The 27903-nt window shown below is 55.7% G+C and overlaps 2 protein-coding genes and 2 long non-coding RNA genes across 7 annotated transcripts; 3 read left to right on the forward strand and 1 right to left on the reverse strand.

Annotated features, from left to right (window-relative positions):
* Positions 1-42: 42 nt before the first annotated feature.
* LOC149861401 (uncharacterized) lies at positions 43-7060 on the forward strand. Its single transcript, XR_016443311.1, has 3 exons — positions 43-285; positions 663-779; positions 4325-7060. It is a non-coding gene; the product is annotated as an uncharacterized LOC149861401 (long non-coding RNA).
* LOC149861402 (uncharacterized) lies at positions 7058-27887 on the reverse strand. Of its 2 annotated transcripts, none has more exons than XR_016443319.1 (3): positions 27799-27887; positions 16349-16506; positions 7058-12990 (listed from the first exon to the last, which is right to left on the reverse strand). It is a non-coding gene; the product is annotated as an uncharacterized LOC149861402 (long non-coding RNA). The 2 variants fall into 2 exon arrangements; XR_016443320.1 differs by lacking the exon at positions 27799-27887 and adding an exon at positions 23336-23474.
* On the forward strand, positions 17618-20446 carry BACC1 (BPTF associated chromatin complex component 1). Of its 3 annotated transcripts, none has more exons than XM_090055843.1 (6): positions 17618-18003; positions 18420-18514; positions 18722-18823; positions 18906-19060; positions 19463-19564; positions 20231-20446. In XM_090055843.1, the coding sequence occupies exons 1-6, from the start codon at positions 17983-17985 to the stop codon at positions 20293-20295; spliced, it is 540 nt and encodes a 179-aa protein (XP_089911969.1). In that variant the 5' UTR covers positions 17618-17982; the 3' UTR covers positions 20296-20446. The 3 variants fall into 3 exon arrangements, with proteins under 3 accessions (XP_089911969.1, XP_089911972.1, XP_089911970.1); XM_090055844.1 differs by having other exon boundaries at positions 17689-18003; positions 20235-20446; XM_090055846.1 differs by lacking the exon at positions 18722-18823 and having other exon boundaries at positions 17688-18003.
* Positions 24423-27814, forward strand: GLTPD2 (glycolipid transfer protein domain containing 2). The gene is made up of 4 exons (XM_090055776.1): positions 24423-24957; positions 25257-25348; positions 25447-25589; positions 26360-27814. The coding sequence occupies exons 1-4, from the start codon at positions 24828-24830 to the stop codon at positions 26892-26894; spliced, it is 900 nt and encodes a 299-aa protein (XP_089911902.1). The 5' UTR covers positions 24423-24827; the 3' UTR covers positions 26895-27814.
* Positions 27888-27903: the final 16 nt, after the last annotated feature.

Consider the following 27903-nt stretch of genomic DNA (forward strand, 5'->3'; position numbering starts at 1 on the left):
CGGCCATGACAGCTAAACCAACCACTTCCGGGGCAAAAGGGGGAGTGGGGAACGCGCAGAAAAGCGCCTACTACGCGTGCGCAGCGCTAGGCGCGGCAGAAGTCGAAGTTGGGGGGCGTTTCGCGTCTTTTTTCCTAGGGACCAATCAGGCGAAGCGGCGGGGCCTCTGCAGCACCCCATCCCTGTGCCCAGCTGGGAACTCACTGGGACCCCCGGGGCCGAGCCTGAGCCTGGGCCCAGCCGCCAGCCCCAGGGGCGAATCCTGCGGCCCCGGCACCCCAACACGTGAGTGCCCGGGACCGCAGGGGACGCGCTGCCCTTGTCCCCAGAAGGAGTGACTGCAGCCGGCCTCTCCTGTCGGGGTTGCTCGTTCCTCCTCAACGAGCCCCTTCTGCCTTCCTGCCCCGTCTGCGGGGCCGCGGGGTCGGTGCTACCCGCCGGTGGCCTGCTCCTCCCCTCACCCGGGGCTGGAAGAACAGGGCAGGGTGCAGCAGGGCTGGGCTCAGAGCACGGGGTGGCCACAATGGAAGGGGCACACTACGCCAGTGTGCGCTCACTATAGCTCTCGCTGGCTCTGGGTCTGGAGCGAGGGGCACCTCCCTCCAGCCAAATGCGGCAAGCAGCTGCTAGGCCCCACCCCTGGCCATTTTGTGCTGGTGCAGAAGCGTGAAAGGAGGCAGGCAGAGGTGGAATCTCCCCTGGAGTCTTACCCAAGATGCCAGCAACATGGACAGACAGACAGAGACAGAAGTACTTCCCCAGGACATTGGACCTGTCAGGTGAGTGACAACGGGGCCACGCCTGGGCTCTGATGTCCCCTCCGTTGCCTTACGGGACCTCCTCTCACCCCCAGTCCCCTCCCAGAGGACCCAAGCGTCTGCCCCCCCCCCCCCGCCGAACTTGGTGTCTGTGTCCCTGTTCCATATGGGGAGAGAAGCCAGGTGGCCTGACCCCTGGCCACACACGCACACGGGTGTGGGGCAGGGCAGGCAAGCACTGGGTGCCCAGTAACGTGCCCAGTTGTGGGGCAGCCTTGCACATAAATGCAGAGAGCCTGGGGCTACAGCCACTTTGGTTCCCTCTGACTGAACATTTTGGAAACCCTTCCAAATTGGAGCCAGTTTTTATTTCCTCTGACTTTCTGCATTTGAAAAACTGCAGTGAAGTGAGCCAAATCCAGAAGGCCTGGGTGTGGAGGAAGGCACACCACTCACTGTATATATACTTACTGTTTTCTGCAGCAGTGCCACACTTGCAACTGGGACTGGCTGGCATGTCCACCCCACCAGGATAAAAGACAGTCTCAGCACCCCCATCTAGGCTTCTGGCATTCGCGTGTGCGTGCACACACATGCAGGCATACACACACACATGTGCACACCCCCTCCCCCCCCAGGTGCCCGGGACGCACATGCATGCAACCCAGGCATCTGGGACATGCACGCACAACCCAGGTGTGTGGGACACACACCCACCCACTAGTGGTAGATGCTAGGCCTCATGCAGCTCTTTTTGTTTCCTTTTTCTGGGGCTGTGAAGAATAGGGCCGGATGCAGCTGGTGCTGGGGTGGGTACTGGGCTGGGCCAGCAAAGTCAAATCTCTTAATAAGCCCCAGCCTGTAATGTTAACGAAGCTGTCCATGCAAAATTGAATACCAACAATTTCTAGAACTCACCACCAAGTGGCAGTAACGTTCCAAATCAATCATGCTATAATAAACGAACAATTAAAACCCCAAAACTAACATCCACAAAGCTGGCAAGAAAAAATAAAGTAATATCTGCTGCCACTAATAGAGAAGTCAAAAAATCCAGGATACATAAGGAAATATGCTGCTGCTAATAGAGAAGCCAAAAGCTGAACACCACTATAACAAAGGCCCGTGCCTGTTATAAATATAGCCAGCCCTGTACTCAATAATAATAATTTTTTTAAAAATCCAGGCATAGTTTCACACGTCCCAGGTAAAAGAATGCCACACAACTTATAATAAATAGTGTAAAAATATTTTTAAAAATCAATCCTGAATTTTCAGTCCTATTCAAGCACAAATGTATGTTCAGAAACTAATAAAAAAAAAAGAGAACCTTGAAATTTTACCAACCAAAATTAAAACAATAATTTAAACTAACACTGCTCAAAAAAACCATAACTGACAGGCAGGGAGTGATTAAAAGAAGTCTTAACTGGCATTGTAAGTCTCGGAACTCCTTCTGAGATGGGACCTGCAAGAATATGCAAGCTTCCCAATCAGGTGAATCATGTTTCTGAACAGAGACTGGGTCACCCCTCCCCCGCCCCACACCGGGACCCATAGGCCCCAGGGGAGGTGCACCCAGGCCTAGGATCAGTGAGGATCTAATCGGGGAACTTCTGGAGGGACTGGATGTATTTAAATCAGCTGGTCCAGACGATCTCCACCCCCAAGTGCTGAGGGAACTAGCAGAGGTCATGGCGGGACCCCTGGCATGGCTGTACGAGCACCCATGGTGCTTTGGCATGGTGCCAGAGGACTGGAAGAGGGACATTGTGGTTTCCATTTTCAAAAAGGGGAGGAAGGAGGACCCAGGAAACTATAGGCCTGTTAGTCTTACCTAAGTCCTGGGTAAGCTTTTTGAGAGAATTATCCTGGTGCATGTCTGCGAGGCGCAAGCAGGGGAGATCATGCTTAAGGGCAACCAACACAGGTTCATTAGTGGCAGGTCCTGTCAGATCAACTTGGTGGCCTTCTGTCACCAGGTTGCCAAATCCTTTGACACAGGGGTAGCAATGGACGTAGCCTTCCTGGATTTTAGGAAGGCCTTTGACACTGTCTCTCACCCGGTTCTCATTAAGAAACTGGGGGACTGTGGCATTGACATCCACACAGTCAGCTGGGTCAGTAACTGGCTGGAGGGCCGCACCCAGAGAGTGGTGGTGGATGGGTCTTATTCGACCTGGAGGGATGTGGGCAGTGGGGTCCTCCAGGGCTCAGTCCTCTGGCCCGCGCTGTTCAACATCTTCATCAGTGACTTGGACGAGGGGGTAAAAAGCACCCTGTTCAAATTTGCTGATGACACTAAGATGTGGGGGGATGTGGGGATGCTAGAAGGGAGGAATAGGCTGCAATTGGACCTAGACAGGTTACAGGGGTGGGTGGATGAGAACAGGATGGGATTCAACACTGACAAGTGCAAGGTGCTGCACTTGGGGAGGAAGAACCAGCACCATACCTACTGGCTGGGGAACTCCCTTCTCGTCAGGGCAGAGGCAGAAAAGGATCTTGGAGCCATCATTGACTTCAAGATGAACATGGGCCGGCAGTGTGGGGGGACAGTCAGGAAGGCCAACTGCACCTTGTCATGCATCCACAGATGCATCTCGAGCAGGTCCAGGGAGGTGATCCTCCCCCTCTATGCGGCACTGGTCAGGCCGCAGCTGGAGTACTGCGTCCAGTTCTGGGTGCCGCACTTCAGGAAGGATGTGGACAACATGGAGAGGGTCCAGAGGAGGCCACTTGCATGATCGGGGGCAGCAGGGCAGGCCCTACGAGGAGAGGTGACAGGACCTGAACCTGTTCAGTCTCCACAAGAGAAGGCTGAGGGGGGATCTAGTGGCCTGTTACAGACTAGTCAGAGGGGATCAGCAGGCATTGGGGGAGTCCTTGTTCCCCCGAGCACTGCCAGGAGTGACCAGGAATAACGGTCACAAGCTGGCAGAGGGGAGATTCAGACTAGACATCAGGAGGCGCGACTTCACGGTCAGGGCGGCTAGGGTCTGGAACTAGCTTCCAAGAGAAGTGGTGCTGGCTCCGACCCTGGGGGTCTTTAAGAGGAGGTTAGATGAACACCTTGCTGGAGTCGTTTGATGCCAGTACTCTTTCCTGCCATGGCAGGGGGTTGGACTAGATGATCTGCTCAGGTCCCTTCTGACCCGACCAACTATGAAACTGTTCACAAGTCCTCTCCTTCACCTGGCCACCCTCACCCCACCTCGTGAAAACCTCCCTCCTCCCACACAAGTCTGTGTGTGAGGTCCCTTTCAGACAACAGCAATCCCATCAGAGTGTGGGGGAGGGGGCTGCGTGCCATCCCCCTCCTCCTCCTCTGCCACCCCCCCCCTCACCCACAAGTTCTCGTGCAAACACCCCCTTTTTCATGAGGCTGGGCCCAGGCTGAACTGAGACAGGCAGAGGCTGTAGAAGGAGCCCTGCTCAAAGCTGCCCAGCTCCTGCTGCCCCCCCCAGCAAGGAAACACGCAGCCCCCTTCTTTTTGGGTTTGTTTTTTAAGTGAAAAAGAATCTAGAACTTGAGCACAGCCCTCGGCTCCCCCTCGCCCCCACAGTGCTCGCTGGCTGCTGCATGGCGCCGTGACGGCTCCCTTCCAGTACAGTGAAACTTCAGCGCAGTCTGCAAAATGACGACTCTAGATCTTTATACGTGAGTAAAACACAGCTATGTCCTTGCCAAAGTTTTGCCGTAGGTGAAAACATTTCAAAATGTGTTACTAGAACATGTATATAGATACTAATAGAAACATGTGGCACTTTGGTCTTTTCGCTTTGTTTCAAGTTAGCTGGCTTTGAGACATTCAGATAGACCTCCTGGGAGAGGTGTCACTTATTGGGACTGATAGCCTTGGGAAAGATGGAGGGTTTCTCCTTTCCTTCTCCATTGTGGGGTGCTGATCCTGTTTCCCCTTACCAGACTTCATAGTCTTCTCTGAGAGGTTGCTTTTGTTTTTGCAAATTATTTCAGCATCTGAACAGAAATATCCCTCTTATAGCTACATAACATCTAATGATATGAGATGCATCACATTTCTGGAGGTGCAGATGTAGGATCCAGGAATGGCACTAGTTCTGTTGTGGGGTGTTGCTATTGTGGGGAGTGGAGATGTGCTGGCAGGTTTTACATCTCTTGTCCCTGCGTGGTCTGGATCCATGCGGTGCGTTTTGGGCCATAGGCAGTTTGCTCCTGGGGATGAGGTTGGTGAGATTAAGTGCTTCTTTGAAGACTGGGACGAGTGGTTCTGGGAAGATCTCTTTAAGAATTGGGTCTCCTTCTAGTCTGGGTTGACATTGTTGGAAGATTTTCCATACAGGTTCCAGGGGAGGATGGTATGTCATAACTAATGGCGTGCGATTTGTGGAGATTTTCTTTCTGTACTGCAGCAGTTCTTCACATGGTGTCTGGGTAGCTTTTTTAAAAGTGCAGTCTCTCTGTCTGGAGAGTGTCCTTGCTGAGTGAAAGCCCTTTTGAGATTTCGGAGGACACAATCACAGGTATTCTCCTCAGTCCAAATTCAGTGGTAGCAGAGGGCTTGGCTGTATGTTACACCTTGGTATGCTGAGGGTGATTGCTTGTTCTGTGCAGATATGTATGTTGGTCCATGGGTTTCTTGTATATGGTGGTTTGTGTTTTACCGTACTGGATAGTGATCACAGTGTCTAAAGAGGAAATGCTGGTGCTGGAAATCAATCAGAGAGTCCAGGGTTTTGGTCCAAATGATGAAGATGTTATCTATGTATTTTAGGTATAGCAGGGGTTTGATGGTGCAGTTCTTGAGGAATTCCTCTTCCAGGTGGCCCATGAAAAGGTTGGTATATTGTGGGGCCATTGTGCTGCCTGTAGCTGTGCCCACAGTCTAGAGGAAGTGTTGGTTACTGAAAGTGAAGTTGTGTGTGAGGATGAAGTGAATAAGTTCAGTAAGTTATGTCCTCGGAGCTGTAATTTTGCTTTCATAGATATATAAGGCAGACGTGGATGCCATCCCGGTGTGGGATGCTGGTATATAAGCTGGTAATGTCCATGCTGGCTAGGAGGGTGTTGCTGGGAGGGTGGACTGCATTTTGAAGTTTTTGTAGAAAAGGTGGTGTTTCTTGGACAACACTTGCTCTTTGAGTGACAGGAGGTTTTAGGATGGATTCAATGAAACCTTGGTCCCAGCACACAACTGAGTCCTTTCAGTGCCTCAGTGGGGGGCACTGGAGCTCTGTGTCCCTCGGGGCCAGGAGAGACAGAGCACAGCTTCCTCCAGGCAGCCCTGTTAGACTCCTGGCACGTGGCACCCTGGGGTGGTGGGGGAGAAATCCAACAAAGCAAGCAGGACTCGCAGATAACACTGGTCTGGTTGAAAAGATTTTCATAGACATTTGGGCTGCAAAGGACCCCAGAGGAGCATTGAGTCTAGCCCCCTGCCCCAGGGGCAGGAAGTCAGCAGGGATCCCAGGATCCCAGCAAGATGAGTATCCAAGCGTGTCTTGAAGGCATTCAAAGTGGGTGCTTGAACCACTTCTGGGAAGTGCTGCTCCCGGTGGCACTGCAGCGGTTACAGCGGTTATAGGTGGGGGCGGGAAACGGGACAGTGCTGCCCTGTGGTGGGTCCAGCAGGGCACCGCAGCCAAGTGCAAGTACAGTGTGGGGGTTATGGCCAGGTTGGATAAAAATTAACGATTTCTTTTTTAAGTTGGATTTTGTTATTTAAATCAGACTCTTTTTTTTTTATTTAAGTGGTTTTTTTTGTTAAGGTGGTGTTTAAATAAAAAACCTATAATCTAGTTTTAATTTAAGATGCATTAAAGATCAAAGAAGTCATCATGGAATTGCGATTATAGCTTCTAATTATATATTATTTGAGACAATACTTGAGACAATATATTCATGTAACTTTTTTAGAAGTTTTATAAATCAGTCACAACAGGCCACAGACTATATTGGGGCCCAAATTTATGGGATTCCAGAAGCTCCTCTATAGATTAGTAAAGATCAAAGAAAACCTCTCTGCCCTGTGGGATTCAGTCCTCAGTCTAGAAGATCTCATTAAGCATCTTTGTGATACTGAGTTTCAGTTCTCAAATCCTGGATTTGTGTCTCCAGAGATCACAGGCAGACAAGGTTCTTCGGGTAGATGTGATCTCTTTTATTAAACCAACTAAATAATTGGAAATATGGTTCTTTGCAAGCTTTTGGCGACAAACATCTTTCTTCAGGCACAGGGAGAGTCTGTTGTCTCCAGAGATAACATCCTGATTACCAGCAGTGTATGGTGATGAGACAGAATGGACCCCCCCCCCCCCCCCCCCCCCCCCGGCTAGGCCGAGGTGAGCAGGGGACAAATCTCTGACCCTAAAGGGGCAAGGCCCTCCAGCCAGAACCCTATGGGCTGGTCCCAGCAGGAGCTTTGGCCAAGCCCAGTTCCAGGCTTACTGGTTAATACGATCATTGGTGATTGTTTTGTGTTGAAGTCTCGGCTTCCCCGTTCTCTGGATCGCCTCTGGTCTCTGTGGGAGAAAGACGCAGGATAAGTGCTTCCTACACAGACCTGGCCGGAGAACCAAGGTGTCTGGGCTCCCAGACCCCCTGCGCTCACACCACACACCCCCCAGAGCCAGGAGAGAGCCCAGGCATCCAGGCCCCCAGTCCCCATCCCCTTTTCCCTGAACTCATCAAGCAAGTTGGTGCCATTCAGGCACTGGGTGCCCACCTGTGGCATATCCATAGCCTTGTCCTGCCTGAGTGACTCCAGTCTGGGTTGCTCAGGTCCCTCCTGCCAATACAAGGGAGATCATGGTGGGGTTAGCCCTGTCCCCACACCCCAGAGCAGGGAGAACCCAGGCATCCGGGCCTCTGCCCCTGCACCCTCCCCAACTGCCAGACCCTGCTCCATTCCTTTTCCATCTCTTCCTCCATTTCGCCACCTGCCAGAGCACAGCACGGCCCTTCACCCAGGGCTGGGAGGTGATGGGCTCTAGATGTGGCCAGCTCTGGGGAGGTTCCTGGTGCCCTCTGCCCTGGCTCCAGCCCCCTCAACGGAGGGATAATATTCTCAGCACTCCCCTGCTCACCCCAACCCCTTCCCAGAGCACCCTGGTGTGCAGGCTCCCAGCCTCCTGTACAGCTCTGCAGAAAGTTAGTCTTACTTCAATCCTAGGCAAGCTGTTTGAGAAAATTATGCTGGCACACATCCATGAGGGGCCAGCAGGGGATTTCATGGTTAGGGGCAACCAACAGGAGTTCATCTAATGATTTGGTTAGCAGTGGACATAGTCTTCCTGGACTTCCAGAAGGCCTTCAACACTGTCTCTCACCCCGTTCTCATTAAGAAACTGGGGGGCTGTGGTGTCGACACCCACACAGTCAGATGTGTCACCAACTGGCTGGAGGGCCACACCCAGAGAGTGGTGGTGGATGGGTCATTTTCAGCCTGGAGGGATGTGGGCAGTGGGGTCCCCCAGGGCTCGGTCCTCGGGCCGCACTGTTCAACATCTTCATCAGTGACTTGGACAAGGAGGTAAAAAGCACCTGTTCAAATTTGCTGATGACACTAAGATGTGGGGGGATGTGGGGATGCTAGAAGGGAGGAATAGGCTGCAATCGGAGGTAGACAGGTTACAGGGATGGGCGGATGAGAACAGGATGGGATTCAACACTGGCAAGTGCAAAGTGATGCACCTGGGGAGGAACAACCGGCTCCATACTTACAGGCTGGGGAACTCCCTTCTTGTGAGTACAGAGGCAGAAAAGGATCCTGGAGTCATCATTGATGCCAAGATGAACATGGGCCGGCAGTGTGGGGAGGCAGTCAGGAAGGCCAACCGTACCTTATCATGCATCCACAGATGCATCTTGAGCAGGTCCGAGGAGGTGATCTTCCCCCTCTATGCGGCACTGGTCAGGCCGCAGCTGGAGTACTGCGTCCAGTTCTGGGCGCCGCACTTCAGGAGGGATGTGGACAACATGGAGAGGGTCCAGAGGAGGCCACTCGCATGATCAGGGGGCAGCAGGGCAGGCCTTATGAGGAGAGGCTACAGGACCTGAACCTGTTCAGCCTCCGCAAGAGAAGGCTGAGGGGGATCTAGTGGCCTGTTACAAACTAGTTGGAGGGGACCAGCAGGCATTGGGGGAGTCCCTGTTCCCCCGAGTGCTACCAGGAGTGACCAGGAATAACGGTCACAAGCTGGCAGAGGGGAGATTTAGGCTAGATATCAGGAGGCGCGACTTCACGGTCAGGGCGGCTAGGGTCTGGAACCAACTTCCAAGAGGAGTGGTGCTGGCTCCGACCCTGGGGGTCTTTAAGAGGAGGTTAGATGTACACCTTGCTGGGGTCGTTTGACCCCAATACTCTTTCCTGCCATGGCAGGGGGTCGGACTTGATGATCTACTCAGGTCCCTTCCGACCCTAGAAACTATGAAACTATGAAAAGGCCCTGGGGGGGATGGGACAAGGAGCTGGACAGGAGCCAGCAGTGTGTCCTTGCTGCCAAGAAGGCTAACAGCATCCTGTGCTGCATTGGTAGGAGCGCTGCCAGCAGATGGAGAGCAGTGATTCTTCCCCTCGATTTGGCACTGGGGAGGCCACATCTGGAGTCCTGTGTCCAGCTGCACTGCTTCCCCCCCACACACTACAGAAAGGATGTGGGCACATTGGAAAGAGCCCAGCAGAGGGCAAGGAAATATGGCTCAGGGGGACAAGACTTGTGAGGAGAGGCTGAGGGAACTGGGCTGATTTAGCCTGGAAAAGAGAAGACTGAGGGGGGATTCAAGAGCAGCCTTCAACTCCCTGCAGTGGGGTTCAAAGAGGCTGGAGCTGGGCTGTTCTGAGTGGGGGCAGATGACAGAACAAGGAGCAATGGGTTCAGGTTGCAGCAAGGGAAGTTGAGGTTGGATATTAGGAAAAACTTTCTAACAAGGAGGGTGGTGAAGCACTGGAGCAGCCTCCCCAGAGAGGTGGGGGAATCTCCATCCTCGGAGGTTTTGAAGACCTGGCTAAACAAAGCCTTGGCTGGGATGATGTAGTTGGGGCTGGTCTTGCTTGGAGCAGGGGGATGGACTGGATGTGACCTCCTGAGGACCCTTCACCCCTCATTGTCTATGACTATTACTGTTTCCAAGAAGTTTGAATTGAGCTCTGGGGGGCACAGAATGCTTTTTGTGTTGAATGCTGCGATGAGAGAGGCCTGGGGACCACTTCATTTCATACTTAAGGCAAAATGCCTTCATTTCTACCATGCCTCAAAGTTACACCTTTTTTCAGCAGTGTTAGTTTAAGTTATTACTTTCATTTTGGTCAGTGAAGTTTTGAGTTTTTTTCCTTTTTAATTAAATTTACTATTGGTGTCTGAACTTACATTTGCACTTCAATAGGACTGAAAGTCCAGCACTGATTTGTTTTTAATATTTTTACACTATTTTATTATAAGTTGTGTGGCATCTTTTTCTCCAGGATGAGGAACTATGCCTGGATTTTTTATTATTACTGGGCACACTGCAGGGCTGACTTTACTGGCGTTCAGCTCTTGGCTTCTCTACTAGCAGCAAGATATTTCTGTATGCAGCCTTCATCTTTTCACTTCTGTATTAGTGGCAGCAGATATTACTTTTTTACTTGCCATCTTTGTGGATGTAGTCAGGGTTTTAATTGTTCGTGTATTTAGCATGATTGATTGTGAATGTTATTGCCCTGGGTGCTGACTTTTAGAAATTGTTGGTACAAAATTTTGTACAGGAGCTTCATTAACACTTCAGGCTGGGGCTCATTAGGGGGTTTTATATTGCTGGCCCAGCCCAGTGCCTGCCCCAGCACCAGCACCAGCTGCATCTGGCCCTGTGCTGCCATTTTTCCCCTGTTCCAGGTGGTGGAAAGAACAAGAGGGGGTCTGGCAGCTACCAGTAGTGAGCTAGGTGTCGGTGTGTGCACACATATGCATGTCCTCAAAGACTGTATTGTGTGTGTGTGCACACGTTGGTGTGTATCCTCAAGCTGGATTCTGTGTGTGCGCACGTGTGTGCATGCCCTAGACACCTGGGTAGTGTGTGTGCATGCGCGTCCTTGAAGCCTGGGTCGTGTGTGTGCGTGCATGCTAAGGTAGAGCAGCGTGGTACAAGTGAGGAGAGTGAAGAACTCTCTCCCGAGCGGGTCCTGTTCCTGCTCCCATGCGCCCAGGGAGAGCACAGAGCAAGTGCCAGCGCTTCCTCTGGTGGACCGCTTAGCCGGCCAAAGGGCGTTTGTGTCTGAAAGCTTGTAAAGCAGAATTTCCCCAACTACTTGAGTTGGTCTAATACCAGATATCAGTCACCCAAGCAACTCGTCTGTGTGTCTCAGACACTTGAGTTGTGTACGTCTCCATGTGTCCCAGGGTGTAGGTTGTAGCCATGTTGTTCCAAGGACATAGGCAGATCAGGTTCTTTGGGTAAATCTGGTATTTTTTATGAGACCAACTCAAATAGTTGGAGAATTTCCCTTGTGCAAGCTTTGCTCCTGACACAGCCTTCCTCAGCCTGAAGATCCATGTGCAGCTGTGCTGTGCTCTTCCTGCGCACAGCATCCAGCAACAGCACAGCACGACTTCAATTCCTCAGTCTGTGGAAAGGCTGTTTCTGGGGCAAAAAGCTTGTACAAGGGACGTTCTCCAACTCTTTGACTTGGTCTCATGAAAGATACCGGATTTACTCAAAGAACCTTTCTCTGTCCTACATACTTGTTGGGGGGGGCGGTGTTCCACACAGCTTACTTGTCTGTGTGCGTCGTAGATACTTTGGTTGTGTGTGTGTGTGTGTTCATTTCATGAACAGCTGGGTTGAGTGTGCATGTGATCCCATTAATGTATTCGGTCAAAGGATAACTAAAAATCCTGTGTTTAAAGAGATACCGTTGGGAGACAAAAGCAAGGAGCATGCTGAAAAAAATCTCAGCCAGATACTGCACTGGCAGCCCGGATGCCTGGCTTCTGTGGGGGGCACCTGGGGGCCTGAGCACCTGGGTTCTCTGGGCCCTGGCTGGGAGGAAAAATCAAGGGTCCCATGGGAAGGGAGTGGAGCCTACAGCTCAAAGCACTCACTGTGCATGAGTCTGGTCCTGGAACTGCACTGGTGCTACTTCTGCCTAGCTCTTCCCTCCAGAGAAGAGTTTTCAGCATTTTTATACCACTGAAACCTGGAGCTGCTGTCTCCGCTCCCCAGATTGAGTTGCACATACGTGAAAATCCTTGCAACCACATCCCACCAGCCCCACTTGTGCTACCACCCCGCCCCACTCCCTGCTCCTCTACTGGTGCCCCTCACTCCTAATCTGCAGCCTCTGCCCCCCCCTGCCCTAATGGTGCCCTTCACTCCCAACCCACTCCTCCCCCATCCCTGCTGGTGCCCCTCACTCCTGACGCACAGGTCCTGCCCCACCATCCCCTGCTGCCCCCACAACTCCGTTTCCCCCAAAGAACCTCCCCACCCCATTTCCCCATTGGAGGGGCAGGCACCTCCCCTTCCTCTGTGCCTTGCTGGAGCTGCAGCACCCAGACAGTTTAGGCACCCACCCATTCACACCCCCACATACCCCACTTTGGCCCTCCAACCTCTTCCCCCCACAGACTTACCTGCCTACAATGCTGGGGCAGTGCCAGGCCCAGCTGATGCCCTGCCTACAATCCCGTCCTCTGCTCCCCCCAGCCCCAAGCAGCTGGGACAATCCAGGATATGCCGGGGTTGGCCGGGGGGGTGGGCTTTGATGCTGAGCAGAGGCGGAACAAAATCCCCAAAAGCACCTGGATGGAGATGGGAAGACTCAAAAAGAGATGTCTGGGAAAACCTAGATGTATGGTAACCCTACCCTCACCCAAATTCTGGAGCTGGGGGGGTTGTCTGGTGGTGTAGAGGATGCCAATCATTGTGGGAGTGTTTAGGGTGCAAAGCCAAGTGTGAGGGTGCAGGATCAGGCTGCAGGTAATGCAGGATGTGTGGTATGAAGCCAATTGGGTTTCTTACCCCAAACCTGGAGCTGGGGGCTGGAAGGGACTCCCCCACCACATGCAGCCCCCAGAGCAGCAGGATCAGGCCCATTTAGCCCAAACACCCCCACTTTCTCTCCACTTTAGTCTCCAGGTTTGCCCAGATGTTGGAAGGAGGAGAATTTGGGGCTGGATGTTGGCGATTTCCTTCTTCTGTATCTTGTTTGACTTCAGGTTCCTTTTTTGGCATCTTGTTTTTGACTTCAGGTTTCCTGCCTCCAGCTCTGTCCTGGGGGAGGGATTTCACATCAGCTCACAAGGTTCTTGGGGTAAATCTGGTATCTATTATTAGACCAACTCAGATAGTTGGAAAAATTCTGCTTTGCACACTTGCGGGCCCAACACCCTTCAGCAGACTGAGGAAGCATCTGTGGATGGTCTGTGCTCTCCCAGGGTGGAGTGGGAAAGCAGCATCTTCCTCCACTCCCTCGGGCTGGGAGATTTAAAAAAAATAGTTCTTAAAAAAAGGTCAGTCATTTAAGCCTTTTTAGTTGGCCTTTATCTGATCTGTTCAGGTGGTCTAATAAAAGATACCAGATTTACCCAAAGAATCTTGTCTGCCCATGTCCTTAGACCAACACGGCTACAACCTGCACCCCTCCATCATTTAATTCATTTCACCACATTTAATTTAACCAGTTGCATTTTACTTTATCTAGATTTAGATAAAATCTGGGCTGAAGCGGGGGGAAGAGGGGAGCAGGGGCACACTGCTATTATAATGCTGTAATAAAAGCTACTCCTACACCTGTCTTTACACATCGGCAGCTTTATGAAGCCTTTTCGAAGGCGAGAGGTTTTCATAGTTTCTAGGGTCGGAAGGGACCTGAGCAAATCATCTAGTCTGACCCCCTGCCGTGGCAGGAAAGAATACTGGGGTCAAATGATTTTTGATCCCGTTAATGTATTCCATCAAAGGATAACTAAAAATCCTGTGTTTAAAGAGATACTGTTGCAATAAAAATTTAATTGCAAATGTTTTGTGGGTTTCAGCTAGTAAAAAAATTAATTTAAAAAGTCAATTAAATTAAAATTAATTAAAATATGACCAGCCAAAATCAAATCATCAGTGATGATGAGCATAATGATTATCATGATAATGCTAATAACAATAACAGTAATAAACAAATGAACTAATGAAAAAAATACAAGCAAAGCAAACATCATTTCCAGGCGACTTAAGTATAAAATAAAATGCTCTCCATGTTTGTCTCATCAAAAAGAAAATGTTGTTGTCTCCACTTCAGTAATAAAACAAATGTTTTAATAATAAAAACAAAAGAAGTAAATGATAAGTTAACAGATAATAAATAAATACATGATAAATAATAGTAGGTAAATACTAGTTGATAGAGAATGAATAAATGATAAACAATAAATAAATGGTAAGTAAATAATAGTCATGCACACAAATAAATGATAAAAACAATAAGAAATAAATTGTAAATATAACTAAAGAATAATAAAAATAACCTTTGATAAAGAATAAATCATTATAAAAATGCACAGTAAATAAATAATTGATAGATAATGATTCAGGGTCCCTGGTTTTCTGTTTAAAAATTACAAATTCTCTGATTAAAACCCTCAACAGCTGTGCTTTTCCCTGACTACAATGAAAGGCCGCTATACGTCCAGGTATCAGTTGAACACAGCCTTTTACTGATATATTTACAATTTTAAAGCAACCTGGAAGCTCGCTGGTGCTATACATTTTTAATTTGATTTTGGAAGGTTTTATCGTGGAAATACAAGCTCCCCTTGCACTCCCCGGGACGCGGGTCCACCTACAACACCCCCTGTGCTTTGTGGTGCTCAGCAGCCCGGCCCCTGCTGTTGCCTCTCACCCCCCCCCAGCCCTGCCAGAGGGGTCCCTAACTGCCAGGGCTACCTGGGCCTGCAGCCCCCTGCCCCCTGCATGGGCTCCACAGGTGGCCACTGCAGACTTGGGGTCCCAGTCCTACTGCCCTCCACAGGGTGCCTGTTGCCCAGCAGGTAGGACCCGGCATGGCAGTGCACAGCGGGACTGGGCAGGGAAGCTCCTTGCCACTGTGAGCCCCATCCCACTCCCCGCTGGGCCCTGTGGCCACACATAGCCCTGGACCCCACGCAGCCCCCGGGATGGGCAGCAGCCCCAGCCCTGCCTGATTCCCTCCCTATGGGGGACTCAATTTCTTCCCCCCTCCTCCCCAAGTTACCTGAGGGAGCTGCTCTCCAGACTGCCACATGCATGTGTGCACACTCACTCACACACAAGGCATTACTGCCTGACCTCCCTCCTCCCCCCAGCTCCTTGCAGGCTGCCACTGTCAGCCCACATGGAGAAACCTACCATTTCCCACATTTTTCTCCTTTAAAGAAGAAAAATCCATGTGTTTCTCCTTAAAATGAGAAAATTTGTGTTTTAGCATGAATGCAAAACTTAGGTCCCTACTGATAACCAATAACGAGCAGTTTGATTAACAGGATCTTACTGTGAGTTATTACTTGGGCTCCCTCTTGATTTGCACAGCTGCAGGGTACCAAAGAGGAATGGAGCAGCTACCACACGCAGTTCAGGATGTGAGACCTGCTCCTGCGATCAGTCGATCTCCTGGTGTGCAGATCATTTTCACAGCTACACAGACTGGACTTGGCTTTGCTTTAGGCTCATTAACCAGTGACAAGTTGCAGTAAATAAAGCCTTTGTCATTCATGCATTGAATTGCCGTATCAGTCCTTTACACGCCGGTCCCAAACCCCATTTCCTAACGGGCCTGGAGGTGGGAGAGCCAGCAGAGGTACCCTGGAGGAGGGAGTGAACTGACTCAGTAGACCAGGGGCTGAGAGACAGAGAAGCAGGGTGAGTCCCTGGCTTGGTGGGGAGGGCAGGTTTCTCCTCTGAGGGCCCCAATCTGGGCCTGATCCTGGGGGTCCCAGTTGCAGGTGGAAGGTTGTGGGGGGGAGTCCTCTGAGTGTCAGGACTGACCCCCCCCCCCCAAATCGCATGGGCTGGCAACTGCTTCTTCCCTGCTGGGCAGCTTCTCTGTGCCACCACGGGCCCCCTGCCAGGTCCGGGACCGGCCGCCACCACTTCTTTATGACCCCCCTGGACCATGATCCTTTGCTTCTGTCCCCCACCCCCCCAGCAGCTGAGTGGGGCTCTGGGTAATGGGGACACCTTGCTGGGAGCAGCCCCAGCTCCTTGGACTGGCAGGAAGGGGGTGAGGGGTTACCTAATTTGGGGGCATCTAGCAAGTTGTTACCCCATGTGGGGGTTCTGAGCCACAGGGAACCTGCTCTGGGCTGGTGCCCCCCCCATGTGGCTGTCCCCCACCCTGAAGGTTTTGTCCTGTGCAGTGAACAGGGGTAGAGCAGGGGGGCCTGGGGGTGGGGCAGAGTTGGTCTAGAGTGGGGGGTGGCTCTGTATGGGGGCTGAGATTTCATAGATTTCATAGACATTAGGGCTGGAAGGGACCTCAGAAAATCCTGGTGGTCACCCCTGATAAACTTATAGGTGGCCATCAGATCACCCCTGAGCCTGCGCTTTTCCAGGCTAAGGAGCCCCACGGCTCTCAGCCTGTCATCATAAGATCTGTTTTCCTGACCTCTGATCATGCGCGTGGCTCTTCTCTGGACTCTCTCGAGCTTCTCCACATCCTTTTTGAATTGTGGAGCCCAAAACTGGACGCAGTACTCCAGCTGCGGCCTCACCAAGGCCAAGTACAAGGGAAGAATGATGTCCTGAGATTTGCTTGAGAAGTATCTGTGGATACAAGCCAGCATTTTGGTCACTTTACTATCCACAGCACCGCATTGCAGGCTCATGTTCACCTTGTGGTCAACTACGACCCCCAAGTCTCTTTCTTCCGTTGTGCTAGCCAGTGTAGCACTGCCGAGCCTATAAGGATGCTGCAGGGTTTTCCTCCCAAGACGGAGAACCTTGCATTTTTCAGCGTTAAACACCATCAGGTTCTCATCTACCCATTTGCTGAGCCTGTCCAGGTCAGCCCCGCCTGTCCTCAGGTGTGGATGCTTTGCCCCAAAGTTTGGTGTCATCAGTGAACTTGGCCAGTCCGCTGCTCCAATGTCCACATCATTAATGAAGATATTGAACAATATAGGTCCAAGGACAGAGCTTTGGGGGACCCCACTGGTCACAGGGCACCACAGTGATTGACTTCATCAACCACCAGCCTCTGGGTCCGACCATGGAGCCAGTTCCCCAGCCAGCGGATCGTGGTGGACTAGAGGCTGCAGTTCACCAGTTTTGCCAAGAGGTGATCACGGGATACCAGATCGAAGACTTTTTTTAAATCAAGATATATGACATCAATCTCCTCTCCCTTGTCCAGGTGATCGGTCACCTGGCTGTAAAAGGAAATGAGATTGGTCAAGCAAGACCTACCAGCAACAAACCCGTGTGGCTGTCCCTCAGGGTGTTGCCATTGGCTGGTCTGTTAAGGATGGCCTCTTTAATAAACTTTTCTAAGATCTCCTCTGGGATGGAGGTCAGGCTGATGGGCCTATAGTTAGCCAGATCCACTTTCCTCCCTTTCTTGAAGATAGGCATGGAGGGGATTAGGCATGTATGGGGGATAGGCATGTATGGGGGAGACGGGTGGTTCCGAGGGCTTTCCCAGGTGCATTGTGGGTAGGGGTGGGCTCTGTGGGAGGGCCGGCTGTATATGAAGGAGGGGCTGGGGGTTTCCCCTATGGGGTCCTCAGGGGCTTCCCCAGGTGCATGGTAGGTGTGGACTCCATGGAAGGGTGGAGGGGTTGGCTTTATGGGTGGGGGGCAGTGGCTCTATAGGGGCTTCCCAAGGGCTTTTCCAGGCGCATTGTGCGTAGACTGGGGGGCATTAGGGGGCGCCGGTTTGCGGCTCCAGGCGGGAGGGGTAGGAAAGAGTTAAACCCAGCGAGTGGGTGGTCCTCCACGCCGCCTAGAGCGCCCACCACCACTGCCGAGTAGAGGAGCTGGAACGCCCCATCACCATAGAGACGCAGCCGACCCCGGCGGGCTAGAGTGTCCGCAGGCACCACCGAGACGCGCGGCTAGACCACTCCACCCACCCCGCAACGCCTGGCTGGCGGATCCGGGTGGCTAGAGCGTCCGCCGCCACCACCGAGGCACCGGGGGGAACGGAGCGGCCGCATCATCGAGACACCGGCGGGCGGCGGGGGCCAGAGCGCCCCACTTCCGGTCGGGCCCGGTCGGCGGCCGGGGCGGCGGCCGGGGGCTATGACTTCCGCCAGCACCAAGGTGGGGTCATGGGGGCGGGGCCTGGACGGAGGGCGGGGCCTGCAGTGGGGGCAGTGGGTTGGGAACTCAGAGGGCTTGGAAGGGGCTTGGGGTCCAGGGAGCCCCCAAAGGTGGCAGGTTATGGGGGGAGGGACCAGTGGTGCCCCCCCCATAGAAGGGGAGGAGCTTTGGGAGCGGCTCTGAGGCTGGAGGGCCCCTATGGGGGGGGGGGGCCTAGGGTGCAGGGATCCCCCCAGGATTGAGGAGCCCCCCCCATTTGTGGGGGGGAATTAAGAACACCTGCTACATTGTAGGGGGCTCAGGGGTCTGATGGGGTGCCCCCAGGGGCTGGGACTGGGGGGGCAGCGGGGTCAGGAGTCATGGCAGGCGAGGTCAGGGGGTAGAGCCCCCCCCTCAGCCCCCCACACCCCCTACAGGTCGGGGAAATCTTCTCGGCCGCCGGCGCCGCCTTCACCAAGCTGGGGGAGCTCACCATGCAGCTGCACCCCGTGGCCGACTCCTCCCCTGCCGGGTAAGCCCCGCCCCCTGCCTCCCACAGCCCCCCAACTTCTCCCTACAGCTCCCCCCCAAACACCCCCAGTTGCCCCTAAGCCATGCTGTGGGGAGGTTGGGTCTGGGGGGCTGCCAGGAGGAGGTTTTGTATCTGGGGGACTGCCGGGGAGCAGGTAGGGGCTGGGGGCTCCGGGCTGGGGGGCCCCTGACACCCTGCGCCCCCCAGGGCCAAGTGGACAGAGAGCGAGATCGAGATGCTACGGGCGGCTGTGACGCGCTTCGGCGACGACCTCAACCGGCTCAGCGCTGTCATCAAGGAGCGCACGGTGTAAGGGCGGGGGTTGGGGGGGAGCCCCACACCCCTCAACCCCCGTCCAGCTCACCGTGGCCCGCACTTCTCACCCCCTCAGGGCCCAAATCAAGGCTACAGCTAAACGCAAAGCCTATGAGGACAGCGGGGTGCCGCTGCCGGCCGACTCCCCCAAAAAGGGGCCCAAGAAGGGGTGTCACAGTGGGGTGCCCCCTGCCCCTGAGGCCCCTCCCACCAAGAAGCAGAAGGCCTCAGGTGAGCTGTGAAGACCGCCCCCAATCCTGGGGTTCCCCCCGGGCAGGGGGTTGCAACCCCGCCATTCATTCCTAGGCTGTGGGAGGGGCTTGAGACCCCCCCCATTCAACCTTGAGGTGTCCCCAAGCTGCTGGATGGGGGCTGAGACCACCCCCCATTCAGTCTTGGAGTTGCTCCAGGCTGCAGCAGGGGTTGAGATGCCCCATTGAATTTTGGGGTCCCCCCAGCTGAGGGAGAGACATTGAGACCCCCGCTTCCATCCTGGGGTCCCCCGGGTTGCACGATGGGCTTTGAAACCCCCACATTCAGTACTGGGCACCCCTGGGCCAGGCCAGGAGGCTGTGTGCAGGGGAGGGAGTGGCAGGGGGTTTCGTGGTCCCCCCACCCATGCTTCTCCCCTAGACGTGACACTGAGTGCCCTGAACGACGCGGATGCCAGCAGCGACCTGGTTGACATTGAAGGGCTTGACACGGCCCCCCCCAAGAAGCTCAACTTCGACCAGGGTAAGGAGGAGCCGGGGGGGCTACTGGTGCAGGGGGGAGGCCTCAGGACCAGCCTGGATCCCCAGCAGATGACGGGGGGCTCCAGTAGGGGAGAGCTGGAGAGGCTGCATGTGATGGGGAGCCTGGCTGCTTGGGGTGGTCCTTTGCTCCCTGCATCCCCAGGCCCCACCTCCTCTCACCAGGCCCCACCCCCAGTCCTTGAGTGACACCCCACCCAGAGACTCTGCCCCCTACTCTTCAGCTCCTCCCTTCTTCCTCCAGGCTCCACCTGCCCCCAGGCCATATAGGCTTCTGCCTTCCTGGCTCCACCCCAGTCTGCATAAGCTCCACCTCTACCTTCTTGGCTCCACCCCCTCTCCTTGAGACCTTCCCTTGGCTTTGGAGACAGCACCCTTTTGCCCAGACCCTATTTTTTCAAGCTCCACCCCTTGCTGTATGAGCCCCACCCCCTTCAGGCTCCACCCCCTGCTGTTATCCCTCCCTGCCTTTCAGCAGGCCCCCCCCCTTTTTCAGTCTCCCTGTCTTTTCTTTTCTTCTCTAGGCCTGAACCACTCCAGTCCTGGCCCCACCCTAGTGTCTTAGCCCCCACCTCCCAGGTTTAGGCCCCACCCCCTCCTGCTTTAGACCCCCCCTTTCAGCCGCTCTGTGCTCTCTCTCCTCTCCCAGACAGCCTGACCTTGGACCCTGGGCTGCTCATGACCTCCGGTGACCTGCCCCTGCTGTCGCGCTGACCCTGGCAGGCCAACACCCCCGGACACCACCCCGAGCGTGAGGGGGCGGGACACTGGGGAGGTCCGTCCCATCCCCCCAGCCCCATCACTTGGTTTGTGGGGAGGGGGCTCAGGGCGCAGTGTGATGGTGAATAAAGGGCCTTCCCCTCTACTGCCTCCTGTGTGCCTCAGTTTCCCTCCTGGGAGCTGGTGGGGAGGGACCTGGCAATGCATCCCCAGGGCTGGCTGTGGCGTGGGTGGAAATGGGGTGGGGTGGGGCAGGGCAGGGCAGGGGCGAGGGCCAGCATCAGGAATAGTTGACAAGGTTTCCACATAGCAATTAAGTGTCAAGTGGTCTCCGGGTTACATTTGCATACCTAATAAATACATTTGCATAGCTAATGAGGGCGGCACACAGTGGGTTAGGTAGCTTGCATCTTCTGTCATTGGTGGGTTTGTGCATAGCTAATAAGCATCATGCGTAGGTAATAAGCACCACCTGTGCTCAGGCTCATGCTTAGTCAATGCTATTATGCATATTCAGCACTGTTCATGCATAACCCCTCTGCTCAATTAGTGACCCTCATGCATAGTCAATAAGCTGCGGGTGACCCTCCTACATAGTGACTGTCAGGCACAGGCAGGGGGTTCACCCTGCATTGGGGGATGGCGTCCTGGGGTATTCATGCATAGTCAATGAGCCTGGTGCAGAATTGGTGAGTCTGCAGCCATCATGGAGCTTGTGCATCATCAGTGAGGGAAAAGCCTTGCAGGGGCTCATGCATAGTCAATGAGGGTCATTGTCAACTTGAATTAATGACTGCCTAGTCAACTAGGGTAGTGGGGGGGGCATGCATAATCAATGAGGAGCTGTATAGGCCGTGAGGTGGCGCCTTGTCAATGAGGATTGTGCTTTGTTGGGTGGGGTTTTGCATATTGTGCATAATTGAGGGTGGGCAATTCATAGCCAATGAGGGTTGCACATAATCAATGAGCAGTTGCATAGTTGTGTTGTGCTTAATTGCTGAGAGGGTGCAAGATCAATAAGGTATATGCATAGATAATGAGTTTCATGCCTAGTCAGTGAGGACCATGCATAGACAATGAGGTCCATAGCTAATTAATGAGGGTCATGCATAGCTAATGAGGGGCTGTACAGTCAGAGGGCGGAGTAGTGGATGAGGATCACATATAGTTGATGGAGTGTGTGCATATTCAGTAAGGTTCATACATATTCAGTGTTTGTGCATAGTCAATGAGGTCCATGCATAGCTAATAACCCTGGCCTGTGCCCTAGGGGGAGTGTCTCCTACGCCCACCCACACGTTCCCCAGGCTTGACTCAGTTTCCCCTGCACAACAGAGGGTTTAATGCTTCCTCTTCCAAAGCTGGCTGCTTCCCAGCCCCCCAACCCTCAACTCCCCAGGTTCCAGTGCCCCCAATTTCCCCCTCCCATTGGTCCCAGTAGCCGGTGGCCCGACCTCACTGGGGCAGCACAAGGACACTGGCAGGACTGAAAGCACCAATATCTATGTGCTGCTAGAGTGGAGGGGCTGGGGGGCGGGGTTCAGGGGAGTCTCCCACGCTGTCTCCCCGGCCCCGCGGTAGCACCACGCCACGGTCTGTGCCATGAGACCCCACAAACCATGATGTGCTGCTGGGGCGGGGCTGGGCCTACATCCACGGGCAGGGGCACATCTGTCCAGCTGTGTGCGCCAAGGAGCAGCACATCTGTCTGGCCGCAGCCAGGATGCGGCTGGCTCTGTGGTGGGGCTGCTGGCCGGGTGGAAGGCCCCCCGCTCCTCCCCACTTTGTCCAGGCCCCTGAGGGTTAATCTGTGACTGCCCCCTGAGACACACACACACACACACCTCCCCCCCGCCCCCCTCCCCATGCTTACAGAGCTGCAGCAGGGACACCGGGCACACGCAGGCCCTGGAGACACATAAGCGAGTACATGGATGTGCCCCTGCCCCACCCTGCCACGCACACACCTACACACGGGACAGGGCAGCCACATGCACGCCAGCAGGGAACCACGGTGTCCTGGCACATGCACACACACACAACCCAGGTGTCCAGGACACACACACACATACACATACAACCCAGGTGAGGGGGGCACATGCACGCAAAAAGAAGCTCAGTGGCATGGCTGCACATGTGTGCAATGCATGCATATAGAGAACTCAGGTGTCCAGGACACACACATGTGCATACACATAGAGAACCCAGGCATCCAGGACACACACACACCAGCCATCTGTGGGGACAGGGGATACACACAGAAAGAACCCAGGCATCCAGCACAGATGCCACACGCACACACGTGTGCACACAGAACCCGGGTGTCTAGACACACGCACAAAGAACTCAGGCATCTGAGCTGCACCCACACACACGCACACACAACTACATGAAGAACAGGGGTCTCCGGGACACAAACCCACAAAGAGCCCAGGCATCCGGGACACACGTACATACACACACACACACACACAGAACTTGGGCATTTGCTGGGGGGGCGGGGGGGGTACATGAACAGAGACCCTAGGCGTCTGGGACGCACACGCGTGCACGCACACACAGATAACTTGGGCGTCCAAGGGGTACACACAAAGAATTCAGACGTCCGGGAGCCACGCACATGCAGAGTCCAGGCACCCAGGCCGCGCCCGTGCACGCACACACATGGGGAGCCCCCAGGTCTCTGCAACACACAAAGAACCCAGGCGTCCGGGCCGCGCACACAGAATCCAGGCGTCCAGGACATACACACACGCAGAACCCAGGCATCCGGGCTGCCTCACAAAAAAAAAGAGCCCCCTAATTCCCAGCTACCCAGGGGGGACATCACAACCCCCACCAGGGGCTCAAAGAGTAGAAACCTGGAACCCCCCCCGTACTCATTAGGCTGACAAAGCCACTGCGTGGCAGCTCCCGAGCCGCACCCTTCAGTGGTGAGGTGCCCCTCAAAACCCCTCCCAGCCCCCCAAAAGTCCCCCATCTGCCCCAGCCGCCCCCAAACCCCCCGGTCCCCCCCCGCTACCCCTTTACCTACCTTGCCCCCTTGCGCCCCACCCTGCTGGCATTTGCGGGGCTCTGGGCTCCCCCCCCAGCCCTGCCGGGGCCTGGGGGGGCTTTTGCTGGGGGGGGGCAAGAGCGAGAGCCAGGAGCCGCGGCGGGCGGGGACGCCTGGGTTCTCGGGCCCAGCGCAAAGTGAGCCTGCCTGCCCCCAGCCGGACTTTCTACACAGGGGGTGCCCTTTCTCCCCCCAGAAAAATCCAAAAAAAATCCAGGGGATCCCCAAGACCCCCCTGAATCTCTCCTGTGAATTAGGGGAGCCTCGGCCCAGGCGTCACCCCAGGAAAAATTCCCCTTCGCCAGGTCCCCCCCACCCTCAGCTGCCGGCAGGCCGCGCCCCAGCCTGGGTGTCTCTGCTGGGCCAGCCCACGGGGGGTGGGGGAGAAGGGGGACCCCTGTGCCCCCCCACAGCCTGCCTCCCCGAGCCCCCAGCCCCTCCCCCCAAGCCACCACCTGCCCCTCCAACTCCTCAGAGCCCCCCAAAGCCACACAGGGCCACCCCCAAAAGCCCCTAAACCTGACCTGTGCCCCCCACTCCCAACCCACACCCCCCCAGCCTGACCGGTACCCCTCACTCCCGACCCACAGCCCCTTGGTGCCCCCAGCCCTGCTAGTGCCCCTCACTCCCGACCCACAGCCCCTGCCCCCCACCAACTTGACTGGTGCCCCTCATTCCTGACCCACAGCCCCAGGGAGCAAGAACCTCCCCACTCCAAGCGGGAGGACCCCCCCCGGGGTGGTTTGCACATGCTTGCACACGCGTGGCCACGCACACGCTGCCGGCTCGAATCTGCCAGTGCTGACAGGCAGGCGGATTTACGCAGGCGAGGGACGAACACGCTAGCCCCCCCCCTTCCTTCCTTCCTTCCCCCCCATGTCCCGGGGGGGAACAGCTGGGTATTGCCCCCCCTGCTTCCACACACTCCCCCCCCACCATGGGATCATTGGCAAAACCCAGGCATCCGGGCTCCCAGCCCCCCTGTTCTCACCCCCCCAACCCCCTTTCCTGCCCAGGGACATCTCTGGGCCTTCACCCCCCCACACCTGCCCCCTCCAAGCAGGAGAGAACCCAAGCATCTGGGCTCCAGCACCCCGCACCCCCATCGATCTGTCAATCACTCTCCCAGGGGCTCCTGATCAGCAAAGGTCAAAGGGCAACTTGAAACCAGACCCCTGGCCTTGCCAGTGCCCCTCACTCCTGACCCACAGCCCCTGGTCCCTCCCAGCCCTGCCAGTGCCCCTCACTCCTGATCTGCAGCTCCTGCCCCCACCCCACCCCAGCCCTCTGGTGGTTCCCCTCATTCCCAATCCACAGCCCCTGCCCCCACTAGCTCTGCCGATGCCCCTAACTCCCAGCCCACAGCCTCTGTGCCACCCAGTCAGATATGGGGTTCAGGGGAGGGGCTGCTGCCTGCCGGTGACCTCTGCCCCCTGACGTGTTGAAGCCCTTATCTTGGGGCTGCGTCAGCATGGGGGGAGGTCAAAGGTCAAAGCAGGGGAGGCAGGAGGGGAATGCCATGGCCCTCCAGCGCCTGGCCCGCTACCTCCTGCCTGTCGGTGCCTTCCTCGCCCTCCTCTACCTCTGCAGCCTGCGGCTCCGTGAGTCCTGGACACCTGGGTTCCCTGGTTTGAGTGTAGGGTGGGGCTGGGATCTCAGATGCCTGGATTCCCTGGGATAGGTGTGTTGGGGGTGTGGGGATCCTGGACGCCTGGGTTCCCTGGAGTGAGAGGTGGGTCTCGGACACCTGTGTTCCCTGGGGCCGGGTGAGGGGGGGCTCAGACACCTGGGTTCCCTCGGTTGGGTGTAGGGGGGTGCTGGGATCCCGGATGCCTGGGTTCCCTGTGCTTTCAGGGGGGCACCAAGTCCATGCATCCATCTGCGTCCTGCCCCTCAACAGATGTGCCTCTCTCGGCCTGTGTCCACGTGGGGGCACCCTGCCCCTGGTGGTGGGGGGGTGAGGATGTGTCCCCCCACCAGCCTGGAACCCAGGTGAGGCACTCCTCCCCTCCCCCACATGGGCCAATTCTCCCCAGGTCCGTGCCCCTCCCCAGGCTGGCCACAGCCCCCTCCTGTGTCTGTCCCTGCAGCCCCTCTCAGAGCCCCCGGCAGTGCTATGCAAGGGGCAGCGCTTCCAGATGGGGCGGCTGTTGCACGCGTTTCAGGCTGCTCTGGGCCCCCATGGCGAGATCCTGCTGGACCCCTACCTGGCCGGCTGGGCAGAGCTCGGCAGGTGAGTGCCCGTTTCCCCCTCAGAGCCAGCTGCATCTGGGCCGTTACACCTAGCTGACGTGTCCCCCTACCCCAAGCCAGTCACAGTCCATTACACCTGGCCCATATTTCCCCCCCTCCAGAGCTAGCCACATCTGGGCTCTGTTACACCTGGGAGATATCCGCCCAGAGCCAGCCGCAACCAGGCCCCATTACATCCGGCCTACATCTCTGCCACATCCCATTACACCCATGTCCTGTCATCCTCCGTCCAGAGCCAGCTACATCTGGACCCTGTTATACCTGGCCAACATTCCCCCCCATCCCCGCCCCCCATGGCCAACCACAGCCCCTTACACCCAGCCCCTGTTCCACACCAGAGCCAGCTGCGTCTGGTCCTCATTACACTCGACCCATTCCTCCCCCAGAGCCAGCCGTTACACCCAGCCAATGTCTCCACCCCCAAACCAGCTACAGCCAGCCTCATTACACCATCCCAGAGCCAGCTGCATCCAGGCCCTGTTACACCCAGCCCACACCCATTTCAGAGCCAGTATTCAAGTCTGTTACACTCAGCCAATGCTCCCCCAGAACCAGGTGCATTTAGAGCTGTTATACTTACCACTGATGCCCACCTCCAGAGCCAGTTGCATCCAGACCCTGTTCTACCCAGCCAACACCCACTCCAGAGCCAGCTGCATCTAGATCCTGTTACACCCAGCCCGTTCCCCTGATGACACAGCTGCATCCAGATGCCCCCCAGCCTCATCAACCTCCCCCTGCATCCCGCAGGTTCATGGAGTCGCTGGGCCCAGCCTTCGGGTTGGTGCTCCATGAGACGCGCTCAAAGCTGGCAGTGCTGCAGGAGCTGCGGGAGGGCCCCAGCGCCCCCCACTACACCACGGCACAGACCATGGCAGCCCACGAGTTGGCGCAGGGGCTAGTGGTGCTGACCCCCCCAGCGCCACCTGGCAACCCCCCCTCGGGGTGCCGCACACTGCTGCGCCTGCACCGGGCCCTGCTGTGGCTGCAGCTTTTTGTGGGGGGCCTGGGTGAGGGGGGGGACCCAGCAGTGGTCTGTGCCCGTGCCTACCACCAAGCCCTGGCCCCCCACCACCCCTGGTGGGTGCGGCAGGCAGCTGCTGTTGCCTTCCTGGCACTGCCGCCACGCCATGAGCTGCTCACTGCACTCTGTCTGGGCAACCCTGGGGCTAGGGGGGCCGCCCAGGCCCAGGCCGAGCTGGGGCGGGCAGCTGCCACCATTGCTCATGTTTACAACCGCACCCAGGACCTTTTCGCCACCCAGGGGATGCTTGACCTGCCCTAGCAGAAGGAGGGGGTATCCTGGCCCGATTCTGGGGGCACTGGAAGTCAGGGGGGTCTTGATCCCAGTCTGATACTGGGGGTGCTGGAGGGGCAAGGGTCCCCATTCTGCCCAGATCCAGGGGAAATGGAGGCCCCAATCTGGGCCCAATCCTAAGGAAGGTCTCTTGATCCTGGGAGAGACTGGGGGGTGGGCAGATCCCTCAATTCGGGCCTGATCCTGGGTTTGGAGCTGGCACGGGGCCAGGGGTCTCAGCCCCAGGGCTTGGCACTGTCTGGACAATAAAGATTCCTGCCCCACCCCCCACCAGATCCGTCTGTCTCTCAGGGCAGGGGGGCAGATGGATGATGAAATTGCTATGGAGACTAGGGAGGGGGCGTGGCCTGCCCCAGCCGGGGTTGCCAGGGTGACCGGCCCTGGTCCAAATAATGTCATACGCGCCCATGGGGCCACGAGGGCTCGGGAGTGATGTAATCGTAGCATCAGCGACGTTGCCCCCCATCCCCAGCAGTGACATCGTTATGACCTCATAGCCATCCCGTGAAAGTTGCACCCCTACGGCAACAGCCGGGTAACGTGCAGGCGACCTCTCCCATAGAGGCGTGGTTCTGTGAGGTCATGCAAGGCCTCCGTGACGTCACGAGAGGCCACAGTGACTTCACTCCCCCACCATGCCGCCCCTCCCCTTTAATCGACCTGCGCCTCTAAGGCGCCACTGACGCCGCGTCAAGGGAGGATACTTTCTGACGGCCGACCCTGCATGCCCTTCCCTTGGGGGCGCATCCCTTTAACATCGCCTTGTTCCCGCCTCTCACTACCCTTTAACAACACCCCGCCCCGTGTTTATTCCCTGCCGACATTTTCCCCAAACGCCTCCCCTTGAAGATCGGCGGGGGGCGGACCCTACCATTTCCATCGGGGTCGGGGTTATCTCCTCCTACTTCCGGTGAGGGGGATGACAGGGGTGCGGCCAACGGACAGGACTGTATCCTCCCACTTCCGGTGGATGCCG

This window comes from Crocodylus siamensis, chromosome 6, assembly GCF_052110815.1.
Source record: "Crocodylus siamensis isolate JL-2025a chromosome 6, ASM5211081v1, whole genome shotgun sequence".
Classification (NCBI taxonomy): domain Eukaryota; kingdom Metazoa; phylum Chordata; order Crocodylia; family Crocodylidae; genus Crocodylus; species Crocodylus siamensis.